The sequence below is a fragment of the Limanda limanda genome, chromosome 10 (genome assembly GCF_963576545.1).
Source record: "Limanda limanda chromosome 10, fLimLim1.1, whole genome shotgun sequence".
In the NCBI taxonomy this organism is placed as follows: Eukaryota; Metazoa; Chordata; class Actinopteri; order Pleuronectiformes; family Pleuronectidae; genus Limanda; species Limanda limanda.
In genome coordinates, this window is record NC_083645.1 from 112,493 (window position 1) to 135,378 (window position 22,886).

Consider the following 22,886-nt stretch of genomic DNA (forward strand, 5'->3'; position numbering starts at 1 on the left):
ATAGTAGATAGGATGATTAAAATCCGGCGTGGAGAGGAGTAAGCAGAATCAGTAGCGCCGACGAAACATAGACAGATACCCACGTACACAAACACATACAAAATAGTGACACAAGGGAGGACAGTGGAAGACCAGGACAAAACTGGTGTTCCAGGCGGAGTTGTGACACGACCCCCTTCTCAACAGGGGCCTCCTGGCAACCTACCAGGCTCAGGGAATCCGGGAACGTTCCTTTGGACCATTTCAAAATATGACTCGTCTTAGAAGTCCACCAAAGGGAGGGGGCCACCAAAAGACGCATGCTTCTGCGTCTTCAGAGACACGCAAGGAAACGCAACGGCAAGAGCCCCTTGCATGCCCCTTACATGCTTGCGTATCCCTTCTTACGTGCTTGCGTCCGTCGCCCATATTTGTATGTAACGGAATTTAAAATGCCCTTTAAAAATTATTTTCAATTTACGTTTGTGAATTATATTTACCATTTCACGACTCTGTTAAGTATTTGTGAATTTTATCTCTGCTATTTTGATTTAATGCTATCTTTATTCATTTTTCCCGTGGGAACATTAACTCGCGCATCCCCCAGTGTACTTCCTTTATGTTTGTAACTTCTGCCTTCAGGCCGATTTATAGTTGGATTTTACGCAGGCACGCAAGCACGCAACGTGCCCCATGCGTGCTTGTGTACCCCCTCTTGCGGCTTGCATGCGTCCGCCAATTTGTCCAACTATACGACAAAGCTACGCAAGCCTCACGCAGCCCGCAAGGCTGTGATGGTCTGCTTAGTACTTCCAGTCCGGAGTCTAGTTTCCGGTTTCATGCCCCATAATACCGGCAGAAATCACGGAAGATTTAGAAGAAAGAATATAGACCAAATAGAAGAGCACTTGGCAAAAGAGATCCGAAAGTATGACCACTTGTATAACCCGTCACTGACTGGCGGATTTGTCCGCCAGAAAAAGGCTATGAGGAGCCGCAGTGGTGATGTAAATAAACAGTCGACGACGGCCACACACAAAGAATATGTCTCTTCTTTGTGTGTTTTGTCTTCGATAAAACACTTTACTCCGCCTAGTGTTGTGGCGGGGAATTTAACACGCGCAACCCTTGGGGAACCATAAACCAAAACGAGTCTGTCAATGCAACTGCGTGGCCAGACACAGTTGCAGTCGCAGCACTATAAATCGGCCTTTCTTCTCACAATGCGATCCACATTGCTTCTGTAACTGCGTCTGCGGTTTTTCAAGCAGCTGTGTCGACGGACTTGTTTTAATTTATGGTTCCCCAAGGGTTGTGCTTGATGCAAAGCAATTCACCGCCAGACCACTAGGCGGAGTAATGTTTACTGTCGAAGTCGGCTCTTCTTCGTGTGTGGCAGTCGTCGTCGACTGTTTATTTACATCGCCACTGCGGCTCCTCATAGCCTTTTTCTGGCAGAAAAATCCGCCAGTCAGTGACGGGTTATACTAGTGGTCATAGTTTCGGATATCTTCTGCCAAACGCTCTTCTATTTGGTCCATATTCGTTCTTCTAAATCTTCTGTGGTTTCTGCCGGTATTATGGGTCATGAAACCGGAAATGCGACTCCGGAAAGGATGTAGTTAGCAGACCAATCACAGCCTTGCAATTTGTGAGTCGTGGTCTTCCATGCCCTTAGCCACACACCAGTTACAAATACAACAAATCCTTTAATAGAATGATAGCATATTAACTCATTATTTTTTAATTATAAATTTTAAGCCATTTAGGTAGTATATTTTCTGTAATCTTAAATATTTGTCTCTTATTTTCCCACTATGTATAAGTCACATTTAGAAAAGAAGTTGTGGAAATAACATGTTAATTGGATACTCTTTCAAGTAGGCTACATTAAATTGATAAATGTAACTGTCCATACTGTTTGAATGAAATATTCTAAAGATGTTGTTCATACAATTTAGATTGATAATTGTATGACTGAATATTGTAAGCTTTGCTATCTAGTTTTGTAACGATGGACATTGATGAACTAAAAATAAAAATTTTTTGTCTTAGATTAACCACTTTTATGATAATAAAAAGACATAGATACAAGCCATAGATGTTGTGATCTACAGCCAATGTGATCGGTGCGCAATTGGTTTGAGGCAATTTCACTGGCGTCTTCTTCCTCTGGGGACCATAAGAGTGCATTCAACCAGCGGAATCTCCTCCTCCATGGCTCTGCACTGATGAATGACAGTGGGAGACATTTGTGCTGTAGCCTCATGGTCTCCCCCGTAAAATCAAATTCGTCTCGAAACAGCTCAATTTCCGCAGTGTTTCAAGGTTGTAGCGTTTCTAAGAGTGTGTGTGTGAATGTGCCTCGGAGGACGATTTTAGGTCATTTAGGCTTAAAATACATCGTAAAGGATGCAGTTTCGAGTAAAATATGAATGTCGGGGCTGACGGCCCCTTGGATGACCCCACACAAGCAGTCTGGAGGCATATTATGTTTTATTAAGTCTGAAACATAAGTCACTATTTACTTCAATTGTATTCATTCGGCTGTAACACTGTCTACCTCTGAATAAGGTTACAAAGTGCTTCACAAATGCAGGATGAAGAAAATAAGGTTAGAAGTAGCCAGTGAGGAAAGATGCAGAGAGGCCTATTAAGGTTTACAATGTAATGGAGATAATGGCATGACTGAAGAGTCTGACTACAAAGAAAGTGAAACTCTGGATAGCTGGAAGAAAGACTTTCACTATTACCTGTTACAATAAATACAAATAAAATTACTGTGACAAATGTCTTTTTCATCGATTGTTTCTATTTATGTAGTGATTTTACTTATAAACAATGTAATCATAAAAAATACTCATGTACGGGAGATTTAATAATCCTATTTGCATAACATGAACAGCTCAATCGGCTAATGATGGAAATCACATACAACTGGTGCTTCACATTTTCTTGTTACAGTTCTTGTTAAATAGGTGATTGATAATGACATGTGCCTGGAAGCCTGTGTTATGTTATGTTTTTATTGGTATTTTTGGAGAAGACCAAAGGTAGTACAACAGATTTAATAATCATTCAGAGCTCTAAAGAAAGAGGGAGAGAGCCAGAGTATCATTCTACCACTGACTGTTGCCATCAGCTTCTTATATTGTCAACAGGCAAACTGCTAATCACCAAAGGAACAAAAAAAACATTATCTTTTAGTAAATAACATCCAGGGTTGAGTCATTCAATTATTTGAGAAAGAGAAAAAAAACAGTTTTCAGGTTTACATGTTTTAACATTTGCTTGGTAAAATGCGGGAGTGAAAAAATTAGGGAGGGGGAGAAATGCTGTGGTGTATCCACTGGGAGATAAAAAGGGGTCAGCTGATTAACTTGAGATTCCAAAGAAACCTTACAAAAAGTCAACACAGAGAACAGACAGAGGGATGGGTGGGGGATAGGCGTATGTGTCTAGGGGGGCTACAGCAACCACATCCAAAATAAACCTGCTTTTTCTTTCGGAGTGGAGAGTTTTATTATATATATACATTAATATATAGATAACACAGCAGACAAAGGCATGTGTTAGTCTATACATTGCCATTACATAGATACTTATTGTGAAAGGAGAGACAGACTCTTTGTCGTTTGTCCAGGAAGAATCATTTGTTGGCCCTGGTCACCAACGCTTCTGCAGCTCTACTCTGAGCAAAAAGCTCTCAGAAACCTAGAGACACAGACACACAGGCAGCATCATTAGCACACTGTTCACACAGATCAATACAGACTGATATAAATGCTGGCCAAGGACCAACTGGACCAGCTTAGTGTCAGCGAGCAGGAGGTCAGCACTGAAGATCAGCAAAAACAGGGAATAAGACATGACACCAAAGATCAGAAAGCGCCTCCAGTCTGTCACAGGTCAACGCACCCACTCGCTCGCTCTCTGTGACTCCAGCAGGAGATCCCCCCCGTGTTCTTAAATTGGATTCTCTTGACTTTCTGCTGACTTTATACTTGGGGGCCATGCAGTGAAAGTCTGCAGATAATCCGGAGTCTGTCACTCTGACATTTGCGTTTACACGTGCATCTGATCTGGACTATCGCCAGAGTTTTATCTGAAAGCAGTTTTAAATGCAATCAGGAAAAATCCTATGCACAGATATTTCTATATTTTCTATACAACCTAGTATTTTTGTTTGTGCTTCTTTCAACCATTTCGTTTTAAGCTATAACTGCCACAAGTGTGACGGAACATAGACTTTAACAGGCAAACAGTGTGAGCAACTATACACAGACAATGGCAGCGTGAAGGCCAAATAAACACTGCTTTTCAGACGGTCTGTGCAACTCCGATCAATTCAGTATTTAAACTGTGAGCAACATCCAACAAAACTGATAAGTGATTACTTAAGCACATTGGACACCCTTATCATGTTGTCTAACAGTGATGTTCAGTAATTTAGATTAAAGAAAGGATCTAGTGGTTAGATGAAGGTATGTGGTCAGGATGTGTGCACACATCACACGTCTGATGACAGCAGATCAGTGTTGCCTGTGTATGCACAGCAGCACTATACCCATGGACAACAGACATGGAAGCCTTGAAGTCATGGTATGGTTAACATCTAGCACTTTTACATCATTGTCAAAATCTATATACAACACTATTTATTATAGCTGTGACGGTATGAATTATTACTCACCTCGGTGATAAATCAATATATTACCGCTGTTTGGCTGTTTACCGTCATCTCCCACTAGGGAAATTTTGGGGCCTGTCCATACGCAGGGTTTTTTCCTGCATATAGAATTGCGAGCAGGCTGTCTCTTGTCTCCCTACAAAATTCTGTGGAAACTGCTCACTATCACATTTGTCCAGGCGAAATTGAACACTAATTGGGGGGCGGTGTGGCCTAGGGGGTAGAGTGGGCTCAATCTCCACTCTTCCCTATCTGCATGCCGAAGTGTCTTTGGCAAGATACTGAACCCCTAAATGGCCCCTAATAAATGTTGAGTGTACTAAAAATGTAAGTCAGCTAAATGACATGTAATGTAATGTAATGTAATTGACCACTATAAGCGACTGATTACTATAAACGAATGGTGAAGCTTCTGTATGACAGTTCAGGAACTTGAGGCCAAGGTAACAGCGCTCAGGGGCGTGCATGCACTACGCAAATTGCCTTAGACCTGCACGAACAGTGAGACCTTCATTTATTGGTATTTGTAGGATTTAAACCTAAAACTTAACCACACATGAGCTCAATCGTCATTAATAAAAATGGCATAGACAGGAGATCAGCGTTTTTATTTCACCAAAGACAGAAATAGAAAGGAGCACATGGAGGTAATTTACGTTACAACATTCCTAAAATCAATTCCATTTAAGCAATTAGTCGAGGAAAAAAGTACAATGTTCTTTTATCGCTGCAATGCTTTATATCCACCAAAATTACAGAGGTATTGTTTTAAAAAGTTTTGCAATTGGGTTGGGAGATTGTCGATTGCTTAACAGACCAGCAATGTATGAAAAGGTCAGTAATTCATACATTCATATAAGACACAAATGAACAGTAATTCAGCAAATAGGTAGGGAGGTATGATAAACGCATAGTTTTTCAAACTTCACTTCGCTCCATAGACAGTGTATTAACAGTTCTGCACTCAGACAACAGAAGTATATTGTGAAATTGAGGTGTGCTCAGTTATGCCAAGGAATAATTTGAGGTTGAACAGCGGGCACATGCACTTGTCTTTATAAACTAAGAATATATGATATCCTCCTCAGGAGATGCGTTCGCCTGTGGATCACAGCCGACATTTAGGCTGAAAACATAGTGTAACTGACACTCTTTCAAGAGTACGCATCCTATTTCCAGGGAAGCTGAGGTCTAACACACACCGAAGGAGCGGGGTGAGGGGGTAGGGCTGAGAAAGGGGGAGCGGGGGGAATCTATCAAATATCGCACCTCTCACTTTTGTACAACACTAACACTGCGAAATGCTACCAAATATTTTTTTATGATTGTAATGAATGTGAACAGTTTTGATTTCTATAATTGATATTTCTGTAATTCTATAGAACTTGTTCAAAATGTGGCAATGAACAAATCAGAGGAATGGTGTTTTATATACACTGCTCAAAATGGGAACACATTATCATGACAATAAAACGCCACGTCAGTTAAACTTCAGGGATATCAATATGTCCATTGAGGAAGGACAAGTGATTGTGAATCAATTTCACCTGTGTTGGTGCAAATGAATCCAAGACAACTCCCAAAAAGGGACTGTTTGCATCGAGTGGCCACACAATTGCTCTCGCCTTATCCTTCCTGACTGAGTCTTCTTTAGCTTTGTATTCTGCTAGTGTTCTAGTCACAACTGGATAGCACGAGGCAGTACCGTCAAATAAGGTTGCACAGCTAGTCCAGCTCCTCCAGGAAGGCACATCCATACGCGAGGTCAAAAGAAGGATTTCTCCACGCAGTCTCAGGAGCCCAGAGATAGGAAGAGACCAACCTTGCTGGAGGAGAGCTGGACAGGGCCGTAGTAGGACATCAACCAAGCAGCAGGACTGGTATCTGCTACTTTGTGTATGGCGACGCACTGTCCGAGCCCTACAAAATTACCTCCAGCAGGCTACTAGTGTGCATGTTTGGTGGCATGAGGGCTCGACAGCCTCTAGTGGGACCTGTGCTCACTGTCTAGCACCGTTTCAGCTGTGTTTACCAGCGAAATCGTCAATGCGCCTGAATTAGACCGGTGATCGGCCAGGTCTCTTTTCACTCAAAGTACCGTCAGCAGATCACAGGAGGGGCTCAAGAGGCTGGCTAAAACTGCCTGTTCTGTCAGTAGCTCCAGAGAGAGGCAGAAGAGAGGACATGGAAATACACATTGCAGCAGTTTTTTACGACTTTTAACCACTGATATATCATATTACTGATGCCCTAATCGAGGTCTGGGAAGAGATCCCCCATGACACCTTCCGCCGACTCATCGTGAGCATGTCTAGACATTCTTGGGAGTGCATAAAGACATGCGTAAGACATACTACTGAGTCACATTATTAGTTGCTGTGATGAAATTCTCGCACGTTTGAACGGCCTTTGATCTCAGGGAAGACTTTCAATTTGAAGAATTCGTTCATCAAGACCCGATGTGTTATTAAAGTGTTCCCTTAAATTGTTTGAGCAATGTATATATATATATTAATATACACAGAAGAGTAGAAGATCATTATCTCGTATCGACAGTTGTCTGACTAGGCTGAGGATTTGGTGTCAAAAGATTTTCAAAAATTTTCTGGATTTTAAACTAGTCAAATAAGACAAAAAACACGACAAAGACCCGTCAAAGAGTCAGAAGAGAGAGAGCGAGAGTGGCGCTGCTGAACATATGAAACAATGGTAACAAACACTGAGTAAGAGATCTTACGTTAAACAATTTCTGATCCAATGACCACTGAGTACATAGTATGCTCATATCTCCTGGTCCACTAGCTGTACTTTCTGTGTGCGCGCTGAAAAAAACAAAAAAACATGGTTTAAATACACAGCATTTGTATTTGGTATTTGGTAAATAAAAGAAAACTGGACTACTTGAACAGCAAAACACTGGTCCAGCCAGTCACCAACAGTGTAATTGGGGCTCATGCATAGGATGATCTCTGAATGGTCATAAACAGTATATGCTAATGGTACACTGATGTTGAAACATCAGTTACATCTTTAATTAAATAATTAATTCATTTATAGCTACAGTCGTTTTCACAGTAGTGCTGCATATGCTAAGTGCTGAAGCACCACAGGTTACAACTAAGCCAAACAAGAAAATGAAATAAAGGGCCAGACTGTGTTGTGTGCTGTTGCAACACACATGTCCTCCGAGCGAGAAGTAGCAAGTCACTATCTCCGGAGAGAGATAATGGTACACCAGTGTGTGATTGTCTGATTCTTCAATGGCAGACATTCACTTTTTGTCGCGGCTGATTCTGGAGGTTGAACTTGTGTAAATACAAAAGGTATATTTATTTTACAGATAATGCTTACGTTTGTGATGGCTAATTGCAACTTTTAAGATCAGTGGCGTACCTTGCCAATAAATGTCCATGTATTTGGGGGTTGGAGCTTTTGTAGAAGTGGTAAAGGGGAGGCTGAAAATAGGAAAAATTGTGTTTCTGTAAGATCTATTATTGAGGTCAGGGTTGCTTGGCCACAGGGATTTGAACCTGTTTTTTTCTCAGCCTTTACAGCTGTGTCATATCGCACTTTGTAGTGATGATTAAGGTGAGTGTTTATATCAGTTTAAGTTGAATGACCATGTAGAATTACTACAGGGGCTGTATGCCACCGCCGACCACTGCAGTTTCCGTCTACATCATTTTTTCTAGATTCTTCTGAGGTCGCCTTGATCTTTTTGCCTTTGAGCACTGAATTCAGTTAATCTTTGAGTCCAGGTAACAACTGGTCAAAAGTTGAAGTAATTCCCTCAAGGTAGTCTTTATATATTGCATTCAAGAGGCCAAAAACATGTTTTGTGAGGCCACTGTGAACCAGACCTTTAGCTACCAAAATTATACAACTTATTCTCTTAAATCAGAGTGAATGTTACTGCTCAATGTGAAATGATTTCTTCAAAGCATACTGGAGATATAACAATCACAAGGCAAAAATGTGCCTCATGCGGTCACACTGACCTTGCCCTTTCACCACCAAAAATCTAACAAGTTCATCCATGAGTCCAAGGGAATATTTGTAGCAAATTTGAAGAAATTCCCTTGAGGAGTTCTTGAGATATTGCGTTCACAAGAATGGGGCGGGCGTATGACTACCCGACATAATACCTACAGCCACTGGCTATGAACACGCAAAAGGCATAAAAATAGAGATTATGAAGTTGCTTATATTGTCATCAAACCAAGCCTATTACTCTGGTTGAGGGTTAAGGACAGAGGATCTGTCCTTAACATATATATATATATATATATATATATACATATATATATATATATACATATATATACATATATACATATATACATATATACATATATACATATATATACATATATATATATACGTATATATACATATATATATATACATATATATATATACATATATATATACATATATATATATACATATATATATACATATATATATACATATATACACATATATATACATATATATATATATACATATATATATACATATATATACACATATATATACATATATATATATATACATATATATATACATATATATACACATATATATACATATATATATATATACATATATATATACATATATATACACATATATATACACATATATATATATATATATATATATATATATATATATATATATATATATATATATATATATATATATATATATATATATATATATATATATATATATATCTTTACATATCTGAAGTGGCGTTGCATTACTAATTATTTAACAATGTTGTTGAACAGCAGTTTGTAATCAGTGCCTGGGCAGGCACATGCAAAATACTAATGCACTTCTCTGTTGTGGATCCCAGGCAACTGAATAATGTGCTCAAAGAAATACAACACCTGGAATAAATCTTTAAGCCAAATGTTATCTACCAAATTTTTGCAAAGGTTTGCATTACTGTTTGAATGTTGTGGGGGTAATGAAGCTATGATTTATCTAGTCACTGAATGATTTTGCTAAAATATGCAACAATTGAATGTATATGAAAGTATAATGCCTTTAGAATGTAGAATTATATGGCTCTAAAATGTTCAGATTCTCACCGTCTTCAGTTGCGTTTTAAACTGAATTTACAACGTTTTATTGGTGCTTGATGCAAACTTCTCTATGGTTTTCTGCTACTCTGCATCACGTAAGGTAATGCCACATTGTCATTTGTTAAGGGAAACATAGCAACGCCTGTTTTCATGCAGCCTGTGTCCTAAATTAAAATGCGGCAGAATCGTCAAATTAGAAATCAGATCACATTTTAGTAAAAAAAATTATTGTGCAGCCCTAATTATCCATCTTTTGTTTTCCAATAAGTTTACCAGTTAGAACAACCATGGCAACAAGTAACGTCACATGCGTACCCTTTTTTTCAGTCCTGAGGGACCAATAGTCCTCAGGTTGTTGCACATTAGGAACCACAACTGGCCTATATTGTCATTTGGCCAGATGTAGATCATAATGTCACAGCAGCAAAAAACAAGTTTTAAATAAGGAGGGAAAAACAATCATAATCCAGTTTGAAGAAAGTCAGAGGCATGTAATGTGAGCACATCGGTCAGCATTATTACAGAGTTAAAGCAGAGAAAGTCCGTTGAGCCCCAACAAAGGAACAGAATAGCATGGCAGCAAAGTTAGTAGTCAAATTCCCCAAGGACGTCTTTGCTTAAGCAAGACATACCAATTGTATCAAGGTTTTTGATTTTGAATGTTCTGTTCTTTTAGGGTGCCCTCTCAGACTAATAAAGCTGTTAAGCTTCATCATTCCAACAAGAATAATTTCATTTTTTTACTTTTCCAATTTAATGTTTTTTATTATTTTCAAAAACGGGCACTGGGGTGTTGGAAAGGGAATAGAACAATATCTAAATACAATACTGTAAGAATGTATGAGCAATTGGTGTCTGTAAAAAAACGTCGCTTGGCTGTTTGCTACTAACCTTTCATGTTAGGCTTGGATTTGTCAGTTTGCTTGCCTGTGGGGGTTTGTGCCTGCTGGCCCTGGCCACCAGATGAGGCCCCCTGCTGAGCAGCTTTCTGTTTCAACATGGTCCAGTCAAATGTGTAGTCATACTGGTGGTTCAGAGTCCTGCAAAACATAGAACATTATTTATTTTTTTTTTTCAGCAATTTGAAACAGGAAGGAAGGAAAGGGTGGACAAAGATGAATAATAACCAAATAATGAAGCTATGAAAATGTTAAGAGGGAAATAAGTAAGACATGTAGGAAGAGCAAAGTCAGGTGGAAAACAGTAGTAAGAAGACATTTTTTTCTATAACTCTACTCTAGTGCTGAGAATAATTTAAACAAAAGCTAAAGAGAATCAGCAAGTAACATCAGAATCTATTGAAAGCATGCAATATAAGCTGCTTACGCAGAAGCAGTCTCCAGTATGATCTTCACATTTCAAATATTAATAGTGACAGTTGTCATGCAAGCCACCACAGGTGACGACAGGGGCTAATGATTGGGCCACTGCATGCGTGTTTACCTAAAGAGGATGCGGAACAGTTGGCGCAGGTACATGTAATCTGGAGCCTCCTCAAAGCGCAAGCCACGACAGTAGTTCAGATACATGGCGAATTCTGCTGGGAAACCCTGGAAACACGCATTCATAAAAGTATGTCATGTGGCTGTGGACAATGTATTCTGCAGCAACGGCCCTGTTTAATGTGTCTTACCTTACAGAGGACCTCAACAGGGGTGGACATCTTCTTCTCCGAGATCTTTTCATACTTCTGCTTCTTTGTGGCGGCCTAACAGAAACACAAAACCAACAATAATATTTCTAGGAAAATGCAAACGCTGAAACATCAGTGTTGGCAACAACGGCCACAAAAGTATTTCAGTAGCTTTTTTTTTTATAGCACAACAACCATAGCTGGGACCAGAGAGCACCACCTGTCATTGTAATATTTAGTGGTTAACCAAACAAATACTGACAAAATGGTAACATAATTACTTTAAATAAAATTAACAAAAATGACATTAGTAACCCTTTATTAGCAGTATATGAGCTAGTAATAGCTGATTAAGTAGCTGTACGCAGTTTATTAACAACACAGACACCTATGGGAACCCTTAGGCAGTGGCTGCTGAAATAACAATGATCAACGAAAACACACCTGACACAGAATTATAATATATAGTACATGTTCACAGAGGAAGTTGGAACAAATATGTGCATGCATCAAAATTTGTGTAAACACTGGTTATAAAACATAACGTTATTGGTAGACTTAGTATTACCAACAAACTTTAAAACACATAAAAATGATCAAAAAAGTAGTTTTGAGAAAAGAGATGGATTATGATCATTCATTGCAAAGTCAGGTATATTCTCATACCTTTAACCCCTGCCATGGCAGACTGGTTCTGTTGAAGTACATCAGCACATAGCCTAGTGACTCCATGTCATCACGGCGACTGCAGACAAAGTAATGTTATTTGTTGAGTCAAAATATGCTCTATAAAAAAAACGATGCAGAATAGAAGTTTCTTTTATTACTGTCATGGAATTTGAAACATGAAGTGATGGGTTAGTTGCATTAGTGTTAGACCTAGATAAACTGCAAATCAAGTCCTTGAGGTTTTAAATGCTAAAAGCAAACATTCAACTTATAGGCTTGATTTCCATAAACATTTTTAGAAGAGGGAAACAATTTTCCTTGAAAGTCATCTTTGAGTATTAAATGTATGAACAGACCTCTGTTCAATGCCCAGATGAGCATTGATGGAGGCATAGCGGGCTGTGCCAGTCAGATTCTTGTCTTCTCTGTAGGGGATGTGCTGTCTTGTTCGGTTGTCTCGGTACTTCTTCGCCAAGCCAAAGTCAATAAGGAACAACTGACATGGGGAGAGAACAGATGGAGGATTTCAGTCAGAGATGGCGGTAAAGAACAGAGAAAATCCCAAATTCACACTTTAACAGGAATTAGCATGAACATATCGTCAAGCTGTTTGTAACAGCCTTATTTCAGTCTTAAATGATGTGAAAACTCCAGTGAGATGTTATATATATATAACATAACATCCCACATATACATATCTCAAATGTATACATATCTCAAATGTAATATATCATAAATTCGCCAAAATTGAAGATACCTTGAAGTAAGATTGAACTGGGGCCATGAAAGTAACCACATTACCGCAACACCGCAGCCATGTGATGCCTACCATGATTGGGCACATTGCAGTCCTCACTGCAGGTGGTGCTGAGCAGTCATACCCTTCTGCCTAACCCTATCCTGGGGCAGACACCCAGAAAGCCATGCACAGCTCCACTTCGTCCGCTTACAGTGTGGTTTGTGGTCTTTTCATACATGTTTGGACCCTGAAGTTATTTTTTTACAGTTTTTCCGGGTCCGTCAATAATTCAATTTCCTGTCTCTATCATTCGTGCTCTCTCAATACATTGTTGAAGTTTACAAATTATGTTTTTTACTCAGTCTGAGTCTACACTCATTTTTCATTTCAACTAGACCCGACTGTCATTGAATGTAACTAATTCTGACTATAACTATGAGACACACATGACTGGCAAAACATCTGCAATTATTTTTTGCTATTCCTAGGTTTCTCATATATCTGTCATTGTTGAAATATAACCATCTTTAATTTTAGTTGCAGTTATCTACATTTTCCTTCTGACTAGCTATAATTCATCTTCAGATATCTACAACACTATTCGGACAATTTCAAACAAATTTTAAAAAGTATCTTAAATTGAGGCGAATCAAAGATTTATTCAATTATGCCTAGTCATGATTAAATTAAAGATACCACGACCTGAAATCGAGTCATGTTTTAAATACATATATTGGTTCTGGACTTGCTGCGGAGGTTGGTGGACACAAGCAAAACTTAGGAGGTTCTCTACTCAGACATGTCGACACATTAGCCTGTGCAATTACCAAACCACAAAAATCGTATACAATTTAAAAATGTGTTTGTGTGCTGGGGTGGATGTCCAGCATCGCACAAGTTCATAAACTATGAACCCCACTCATCCCTCAAAGCTCATTCTGCAGATATCACAGCCCTAGACATAGTGCTCACTCTTATGATCAGACATTTTCCATTCTTCAGTGTTTCAGAGCTCATTTTCTGACAGTTTTTGTCTGACAGATGCTCTCTGGTTCGTTTCTCCATTAATGTCGTTAGGAGATCCAAGAATTATTTCAAAGTGATGAGTTTATTTCCTCTATGAACATAGATATATTCACACAGGCTAAACTCAACTGTATTTGTTTAACTGACAAGAACTGCAAATAATTTTATTTGCATGTAGTGTGGGCAGACACATTCTGCGTTTGTCTGGGTGTGCTGCGGCTGTGGTGTAGTTGCTGGAGATTGGTAAATGCATTATGCGTTTGCACAGTGCATGAACGTGTTAGATGTCACATTCTATCGTAGATGCATCCTGTTGCTAGTAGGTGGTGCTATGAATATGTTGAATCTGTAAATATGATCACGACAATATAAAGTCAAGTTGTAAGAGCTTCCTGTTTCAAGTAGAAGTTCATACTTTTTATCTAGCTGTTGTCAAGAAAAACTCTAAATGGTCCAGTTTTAGTCGTTAAGTTATTAAATCACCAAAATCCAGGCAAAAAATGTATATCACAATCAACATCTCCAACTTCCTGTTCAATGTAATGTAGTGGTCCAAGCCGCTTTTTTTTTATCTGGCCATGATACATGTACTGCTGGGGCTAATTTGTTGAAATTTAGTTGGGGAGAGTTTCCATGCATGTTTAACCTTACAAAAACGCAAGAAGTTAAAAAAAAAAAATGGATAACATTCACAAGATGTGAAGGGTCTCTGAATCTGGTCTTATGAACTTGAGTGCAGAATGGACAATATTTAGTCAAGTTGGAAGGACTTCCTCTTTCAAGGCAAATATCACGCCACTGATCCAGCTTTAAATGAAGCTTCACATAGAGCAAAACCTCTCATTGTGAAGGTTTTTAGATTATTCTGACCCAATACGAAGGCGATCCGCTAAGCCTCTAGAAGTATGTTAAAGTACAATGCATGGAAAGTTGAAGAAAATGTTTGTTATTTCCGGTGTGTGTGATGAGTTTCATTAATTTCCGAACATGTATAGGTCCCCCCAAAAGGTGATCAATTGTAAAAACTAAACATCAACTTTTGGCATGTTGCCAGATATCAGTTTTATCTGTAACATTGTTTATGTATGCATGTTATTTTAAGAATATCATACTCCTAGGATTGTGCAAATAGATGATTCTCATTGATAGTCAGAGAGATCCTTGAAAGACCAATTATTAATTACACTATAATAACTAAAACTTATGATGTATGAACGAGATAGATACTGCAGAAGGGCGGGGAGAGATTGAAATTATTTACGTAATGGTGGACTGATTTACACACAATTATCATATGCATAAAATGAACACATTGGTAATTCAATTTTCTAAATATTACAATATCTGTTTATTGTGACAGCCAGAATAGAGAGACAAAAAATATGGTTATTGATAGAGTTTCTGCATGTAAGAGATTCTGAATTACAGTAAGCACTATGTAAATCCATTACATAATTCACTGAGTTGTCTCAGTATCACACTCATCATGCTGTCCGGTTTCAATCCCCTGTCGCAGTTTCTCGTTGAAAAGGGAAAAAAATGGATTCTTAGAACAATACCAAGAGTATCGGTTCAGATAAATAAGACCCAAATTGACAAGCTGAGGGCTCTGCCTTTGTGTTGTGCTACATCAGCTTATCCAGCTTCATACAAGCCCCTCTTATTAGTACTTTACCCAAAGCTTATTAATGTTTGCAATAGATGTCACTGTAAAAGGCAATGCTACTGGTGTGAATCAAGAAACCACTTTTCACAGTTTGATGCTGGTTTTTGTTACTGTAAAATCAATTTAACTTGTAATAGCGCGTGTCATGTAATTTTACTTGTCTCCATACAAACCATGATGTCAGGGCTACCATTGTCTTAAATGAGAATAACACTAAATCAACACCCTACACTGAAACAGAACGCTGTACATCCAGCTTCTAACCAAGTGATGTTCAACTCCAGGGAGCACAACCAGAAGTAGAACACAAGTTAGAGAGTTCCCTCTCCCCAATCTCTAAACATGAGTACAGATACCACATCCCATGTCAATAAGAGTAAGACGTGCTCTGAGCAAATGTGACCATAAGATATTTTTAGGTAAAGTCAGAAAAACTATGTTTGATGTTACAGGTTGAGTTTCCAAGATTTATGTTAAGCCTAATATTCAGTACACCTGAAATATGTCAGTTAACTGACCATTCTATTGTTCCATCTGCCAAGGACAGTATTACCAGGTGCAGCAGACAGAGGCAGGGAGTAACGAATTAATTCCGCTGAGGAGATCAAATGATTTTCTTGACAAAAAGGTCATATTCTAGAAGCGTAATATAACCCTCCCGCTAACTGGCTATGAATCCAGCGGGGTATCCCTGCTGTGTTCTCACATCAGATTCTCCTGGCTTTCTGCAGACATTAAACTAAGGGACCAGGCTGAAAAAGTCTGCAGATAACCTGGAGGCCTTCACTTGGACATTTGGGTTCACGCATGCACCTCTTCTTGAGAAGGTGTGGAGGATTGCCGGAGTTCAGTGCATGTCTGAGAGCAGCTTCAGAAATAAAAAGGCTATTCTGACTGTTGCAACTAAAATTTTGTTTTGGTGACTTGGCAGTAGATTAGAAAAACTACATAAAATGTTCTTTGTGTTACATGTGTTAAAGTGACAGATTCCTCTGAATATTATTGGAGCAGTTTCAAAGTAGCTAGACTTGTCTGTGTGTGTACATTTGTGAATAAACATCCACACTTTGAGGTTTTCAATGAAATGCTTAGTGATTCATCCATTTGGTTTCTAATTAAATATCAGTTCTGTGTGGCACATGTAAGTCTCAGTTACACTGCTATCTAATAGAACAAGGAAAATATATATGAATAATTAATTATTTTATTGTACTATTAATACAGGCCATTTACCATAAATGCTTTTACTACTCTCATTGCAAACATCACTTTATGAGACAGGAAGTGGCTTTTCAAAATGAGAACAAGACATTTGGTTACAGGGACTGGGGCGCCTTTTTACAATAAATAAGAACGATAGCTACTCCTTCGGCAAAGTTTCCTTTCCTCTCCCACTATATTGAAGTTCAATCTAGGTGGAGGAATGCATACTCTGGGTATTATGAGTGCAAGTTGGGTGCTGGTTATCTAATTAACTTTAAACCAGTGTAGTTGGGTATGATTGCAAAAAGACAACTGCTGATGTGAGGCAGCTGGTGTTGTGGTAAAAGGTCACACCTGGTTTAATCCTGAGAAAGATGGGTCCTGAGAAGAGCTAACAGCCAAGCTTCTTTTCCTCTTCCCCACTGACGAGTCTAAACACTAGGGCAGACAGTAGAGGGGCAGGGGTCAAAATCACACAGCCTCTATCCACCTTTAGTCACAGTTAGCATGAGTACAGCAGGCACTTCTGGTTGCACCTACATGATTTGCTCCCTTAAAAATACAGCTGACAGTGTCCTGTTGAGCTAATATAGGCACCTCCTTCTGTGCATCCAAGACTGGACAGGCAAAAATCGTGTGGTACAGATTTGATACTTCATCAATCTAGAAGAAACCACATGACTAATTTCTTTCTGTCAGGACAACGATGTACAAAAACTGAAGCGCTTCTGCAGATAGGGAAACTACAATATTATGTCTGATTAAGACACTAAAGGCCAGTGCAAAAAGGCAACACCATAGCTCAGAAAAGACCATGGGAACAAGGGGATGGTAACGAGCCCATGTCATGTCTCCAAAAGCAAAAAACAAGGATGGTACATGAAATATTAGCTATCTAGGATGGCTTAAAAAGCTGATTAAAGTAAAAGATTAAAATAAATTAGATTGTGGCCAATGCTTCAATAATAAAAACTGACAAGAGCTGCTAGAACTATTTTCATATCGATTTATCAATTATTTATCTGAAAACCTTAAATTTGTATCCTTTCCAGTAGTTGCAACTTTATGACAATACCAGTTTCAGATGTCTACAATTTAATTTAGACTGGTCATAATTCAAGTTCAATATATAGGAAATTCACCTCAATTCAAGATACCTTAAATTAAGTTTGAGCTAGTCAGAATGGTGCTGTAGATATCATGAACATTGTACATATCTGGAACTGGAATTAAAGACAGTTATAATTCAACTGAATTATGGAAATCTCTTAGGGCTGCAGGATTTTAGGAAAACATGCGATAACGTTGTTGAAAATTGCAATGACGATATGTCTGCTTCCTCCTCACTTGCCCGCTGACTTGTGCTCATTTTATACTTTACCAATAACACCATCACTGATCACAAGTTGTTAGGACACGTAAAGTAATGAGGTTTACTTAATTTTAGTTTGATCTGCTCTAGAGTTTATGAAACATTTTTAAAGCTGCTACACAACACAAGACATAACGTGACACGCACAACCTGGACATCAGGGTTAAAGTGACCGGAAGAATCAGGAATCATGAGCAGACACATCGATTAATGACTAAATACATGTGATTATCATTACGTGTGTGAGACGAGCAGACACTCACTCACGCACCCCCCATTCACCTGCAGACAAAAGAGGTTTTCCTGCAGATTAGAGTTTGTCCTTTTAAATCTTAGGTGCAGCACCCAAGTCTAAACTAAATGAATGTCAAATCTGTGTGGAGAGCACTTACTCATTTACTTATGCTTGTAGTCTGATTTTTGCATTGAAAAAAAGTGCACACTTGTAACACTAACAGCCTAATACTTTTTAAAGTAGTAAAATAAAAACGGAGTTCATGTAGATTGGTTGCATTTATTAAAAAAAACAGCTATGTGCAGTTATTGGATGTGATACTTGCAATGCATCGTTGTGAATCAAAACATTGACTGCTGAGTTGTAATCGAAATGTTGTAATCGAAATGAGGGACGGGAATCGGCAGAGACCTCCCGATACGATCGCTATACTTAGGTGGTGATACGATATATATTGCGATTCTTTGGGTATTGTGATTCTGTAAGTATTGCGATTCGATATTACGATTTCTTTTGATTATTTTTTTTTAAAATACTGGACCATGGAAAACAGTTGAATCATACCTTTATATACCACAGTCAAATTCTGCTTTACAAGTTTTATTTCAAATATTAACATTAACTTAATGACTGCCAGGCAGCCAATAGAGAAATTAAATAAAAATGTGCCCCATTATTGTATAGCCCCTGTCAACTGCACACAAACTGACAGATTAAGAAATGTATGCCACATATAAAATAAACAAAAAGGCTATGCAAAGCTTGTGCTTGGGTACGTTTAGATTCTTGTGCAAAAACAAGAGCTGGTCAACATGCTTTGGGATGAGGTTGCTCCTCCCCCCATATATCTCCCCATATAAAACCAATAAATATGTTTTTTTAAAAATTGATTTGGGAGGCAGTGTGGCGATTGACAAATCGCGATTCGTAACTGAATCGATTTTTTTCCCCCATCCCTAGTGAAGATACGCATCTCTAGCGATAACGTTGAAAATTGCGATGACGATATGACTTGCGATAAATAAACATACTGAATTATATGGCGTTAAGGTCTTCTTGCTTAGGTTTCGCTACCAAGAGACATACAGTAAACGGTCAATGCAGAGACTGAAGGGGGCGCACAGCCTGGCCACAGCGCCACCAAGTCCGGGACAGACACCCAGGGAGGCATACACAGCTCCACTAAGTCAACTTTGAGTGTCCATTTGGGGTATTTCCATACATGTCTGGGATGTGAAAGGTTATTTGTTTTACAGATTTTAGCAGCTGTCAGTAATTAAGTTCTCCCCTCTGTCTCCATCATTCATACCAAACCGAGCTCCATACATTAAGTTTACAAATTCTTTAGTTTTTAAGGCAGACTGAGTTAGCACGTGTCTAATCACTGTGTGCGTGCGTGTGGCTGATAAATATGCGCACTGCTCTGGAGCAAGATAAGGAAAAGTAACGATCATTATGTGATGATCAGTGTTGATATTGTGGCGGAATTTCAGAAAGAAAAAAACAGTTTAACTGTTGGACATAGGCAAAACCCCCCACTTAGTTACAACCCGACGTTAGTGTAATCTGTAGTTTGGCATGGAGCCCGTGTCTGTCGGGAAAGATTAGAAAAAGACTGGTCTTTTAATTAAACCCCACAGCCCCCAAAGGGAGGGGATGTTTTCCGTGTGGGCTTCGGGCTGCACTCGACACATACGGACCCACCTGAGGTTTAAACTATAGAAAAGGAATTTTTGAACTAGTGGGAAGAGGCCTATTTTGTTTGAATCAGTAATGGGGATAACCGACTGTTTCGTTGAGAAAAGTGGTCGCTGCTTTCGGATTTCTGATCCCGGAGTCAAAGCGCCGATAGTTTTAAGAGTGTGTACACATGCAAAATACTTTCAGAGTTTAGTTCAAAATACTTTTAAGGTTTGCAACAACTTTTGTAGAAAAGCAAAATGTAACTGGAGGATCTGATGCTGGAGCAGGGTTTAATTTTAATAAAAATTACAATGGAAATAATCAGTCCACAGCTAAGGTTAAAACTAAACTGTAAACAATTTGTTTTAAAAAAATAAGGCAAAGCAAAAGTGTCAAGTAAATCAGTCCACCAGTGATAAACAGGCAAAACAAGGTGCCAGGGTCGTAGCAATGTTTTGCTCCAGAAAGCCAGCTTGAGTAATACAGATACAAAAATAGACTTACAGAATGCTGTTACTTTAACTGCGCTCACGTAAGTGGACTAACAGTGAATGGCCAGTTGCTAGGTCATTTGCCCCTGAAAGTAAAAAATGCTTATGAATGATTAAAATCTGAGGAGATCAAAGAAGCTGGAGCAGATGAGGCCTTATGCTCCCAGAACAGCAAATACCAGTGATAAAATGTTCCGGATAGATGCTGATCTAAAAGTTTAAAAAGGGAAACACAACACGAGCATTGCTTTTTACAAATGCCTACAAGATTTATGTGCTAATTAGTGTGGGGGTAGGATGTCAGAATACCCCTCCAAACGGCGATTTTTCATACCCTTACTTCAAACGGAGGGGTACCTAGAATGCCTTGCGAATCACCAGCAAGCTGCAAGAGAGACCCACAAATGTAGTCTTTTCTCCATAAAAATTACACTAATGATTGGAATATAATTTCAATGCATCTTGGTCACTTTTTTCCAGCAGCCGTAAAATAAAATTGAACCACTAACCCTTGTGACTTTGTTTCCAGGGGCTAGATAACCCATACTAGTATGAAAATCAAATAATGATAATTTCCATACTGTAGAAAGACTGTTCTCAACTTCTTTAGCACTCAGATAGTTATGTTTTATTGTATCAAAACACTATATTGGGACATATGATGAAGAGATAAATCAATATTTTTACAAATAAAATAAATCAAAGTAACGGAGATGAACAAGGTTTAAAGCCATAACTAATAAGTAACTCACTATGAAACTGATAACTGATTTCTTCTCGCAAATGCACTGACATTATGGTTAAAATAATAATCATCAGGGCCCTCATTTATAACCGTAGCGCATGCACAAAATGGGGCCCCGAGACGTACGCCACTTATAAAAACAAACTTTACGGGGAAATGTGCGCATTTCGACGCAAACTCTGATCCATATGTACAAATTTTTTGGAGCTGGGAAAGTGGCGATGCAGACGTGAGGTGTTGAACTGAAGCCAGATTATTGATCCTTTCACCACTGACAAATTTTATTTGTATAGCCCATATTCACAAATCACAATTCGTCTCATAGGGCTTTAACATGGTGTGACATCCTCTGTCCTTAACCGTCAGCAAGAGTAAGGAAAAACTACTAAAAACCCATTTAACAGGTAAAAATACGTAGAAACCTCAGAGAGCCATATGTGAGGGATCCCTCTCCCAGGACGAACAGAAGTGCAATAGATGTCAAAAACAAACCGTTTTATTATAAAATATATAAAACAATTTACAGCAAATTATGTTCAGATTCCGATAGCTCCATCACGCAGCGTAATGCTGCGTGATGGATGCACGGGAATCAGCCAATGGAACCATCCCAGTAAATTCTATAGATTGGGGACATGACAACTGCTCTTAATTTAATAATCCTGAAGCTTTGAAAGATTAAAAATACAAAAAGGATCGTTTAACAAGTTCTCAGGTTGTTTTTTTGCCTCCACCTTTGAATTGGATGTTTCTAAATAAACACATCACTGCTGTCCCATAAAAATCGCTCTTCACCTCACTAACAAAGACCTCGATGTCAGTGTAAGAAAGTTTTGCCTCCTCTTCTCATCGTTTGATGCCGTGACTGTCATGATTCATGGTGGAAACCAAATGGTCAGCAGGATAATTTAATATTCATGACGTGCTTTGCATTGGCGATTTATGGTTGAAGTGGGTTTGTAGAGAGCGTAGTATGAGGCAGATCCAAATCCGAATGTTTCCAGGTTGCCTGCGATTTATAAATTGTACATTGCGTTCAGGTGTGAAGACATTTAATATGAATCCCACGCACTGTTATATAAATGAGACCCCATCATAGGTTGAAAACATGTCAGGGATGACAGGAGACGTTATTGAATGCCATTTTTTAACTGAGTCGTGTTCATTTTTTAAAGCTGACTTTTCAGAATGAAACTAGAGGAATGTTGTCAATGAGATGGAACAAAAAGAAAGAAAAAGACAATTTTCCTGCCACAAACTGCATTTTCTAAAGAATAAAAGTCTGTTTAAGATTTGCATCTGTGAAATATATATATGTATATATATATAAATATATATATATATACATATATAAACTCAATCAAGTTTATATATATAAATATATATATACATATATAAACTCAATCAAGTTATCAACAACTAATCCTAAAGAATGATTTGCACTTAAAATAAGACAAATTATATATAATCCTTTTAAACTTGTAGTTTCACTTTGCTTTTTACAAAAAAAAGATACTAAATCAACATCAGACACAGACATTGACACAGGACGGCAAAACCTTTAATGAGTATCTGTCCTGGTTCTGAAGCAGCAGTGTTATAATTTTTCAGCAGTGGAAACCCGCTGAAACTGTTAACATAGAGGAAAAAATGTATCAT

The 22,886-nt window shown here is 38.5% G+C and overlaps 1 protein-coding gene across 6 annotated transcripts in view; it reads right to left on the reverse strand.

Annotated features, from left to right (window-relative positions):
* Positions 1-2,991: 2,991 nt before the first annotated feature.
* csnk1a1 (casein kinase 1, alpha 1) overlaps positions 2,992-22,886 on the reverse strand; it is a 41,368-nt gene continuing 21,473 nt past the window's right edge. Inside the window, exons 5-12 of one of the 6 annotated variants that reach the window (XM_061079978.1) lie at positions 17,056-17,139; positions 12,424-12,563; positions 12,065-12,143; positions 11,399-11,473; positions 11,209-11,315; positions 10,693-10,805; positions 7,407-7,491; positions 2,992-3,693 (exon numbers count right to left, since the gene is read on the reverse strand). In XM_061079978.1, coding sequence (XP_060935961.1) covers positions 7,451-7,491; positions 10,693-10,805; positions 11,209-11,315; positions 11,399-11,473; positions 12,065-12,143; positions 12,424-12,563; positions 17,056-17,139 — 639 coding nt within the window. In that variant the 3' untranslated portion in view covers positions 2,992-3,693; positions 7,407-7,450. Of the gene's footprint in view, positions 3,694-7,406; positions 7,492-10,651; positions 10,806-11,208; positions 11,316-11,398; positions 11,474-12,064; positions 12,144-12,423; positions 12,564-17,055; positions 17,140-22,886 lie in introns of those variants that run through there. The other 5 variants (XM_061079976.1, XM_061079980.1, XM_061079977.1 and 2 more) reach the window with 5 other exon arrangements.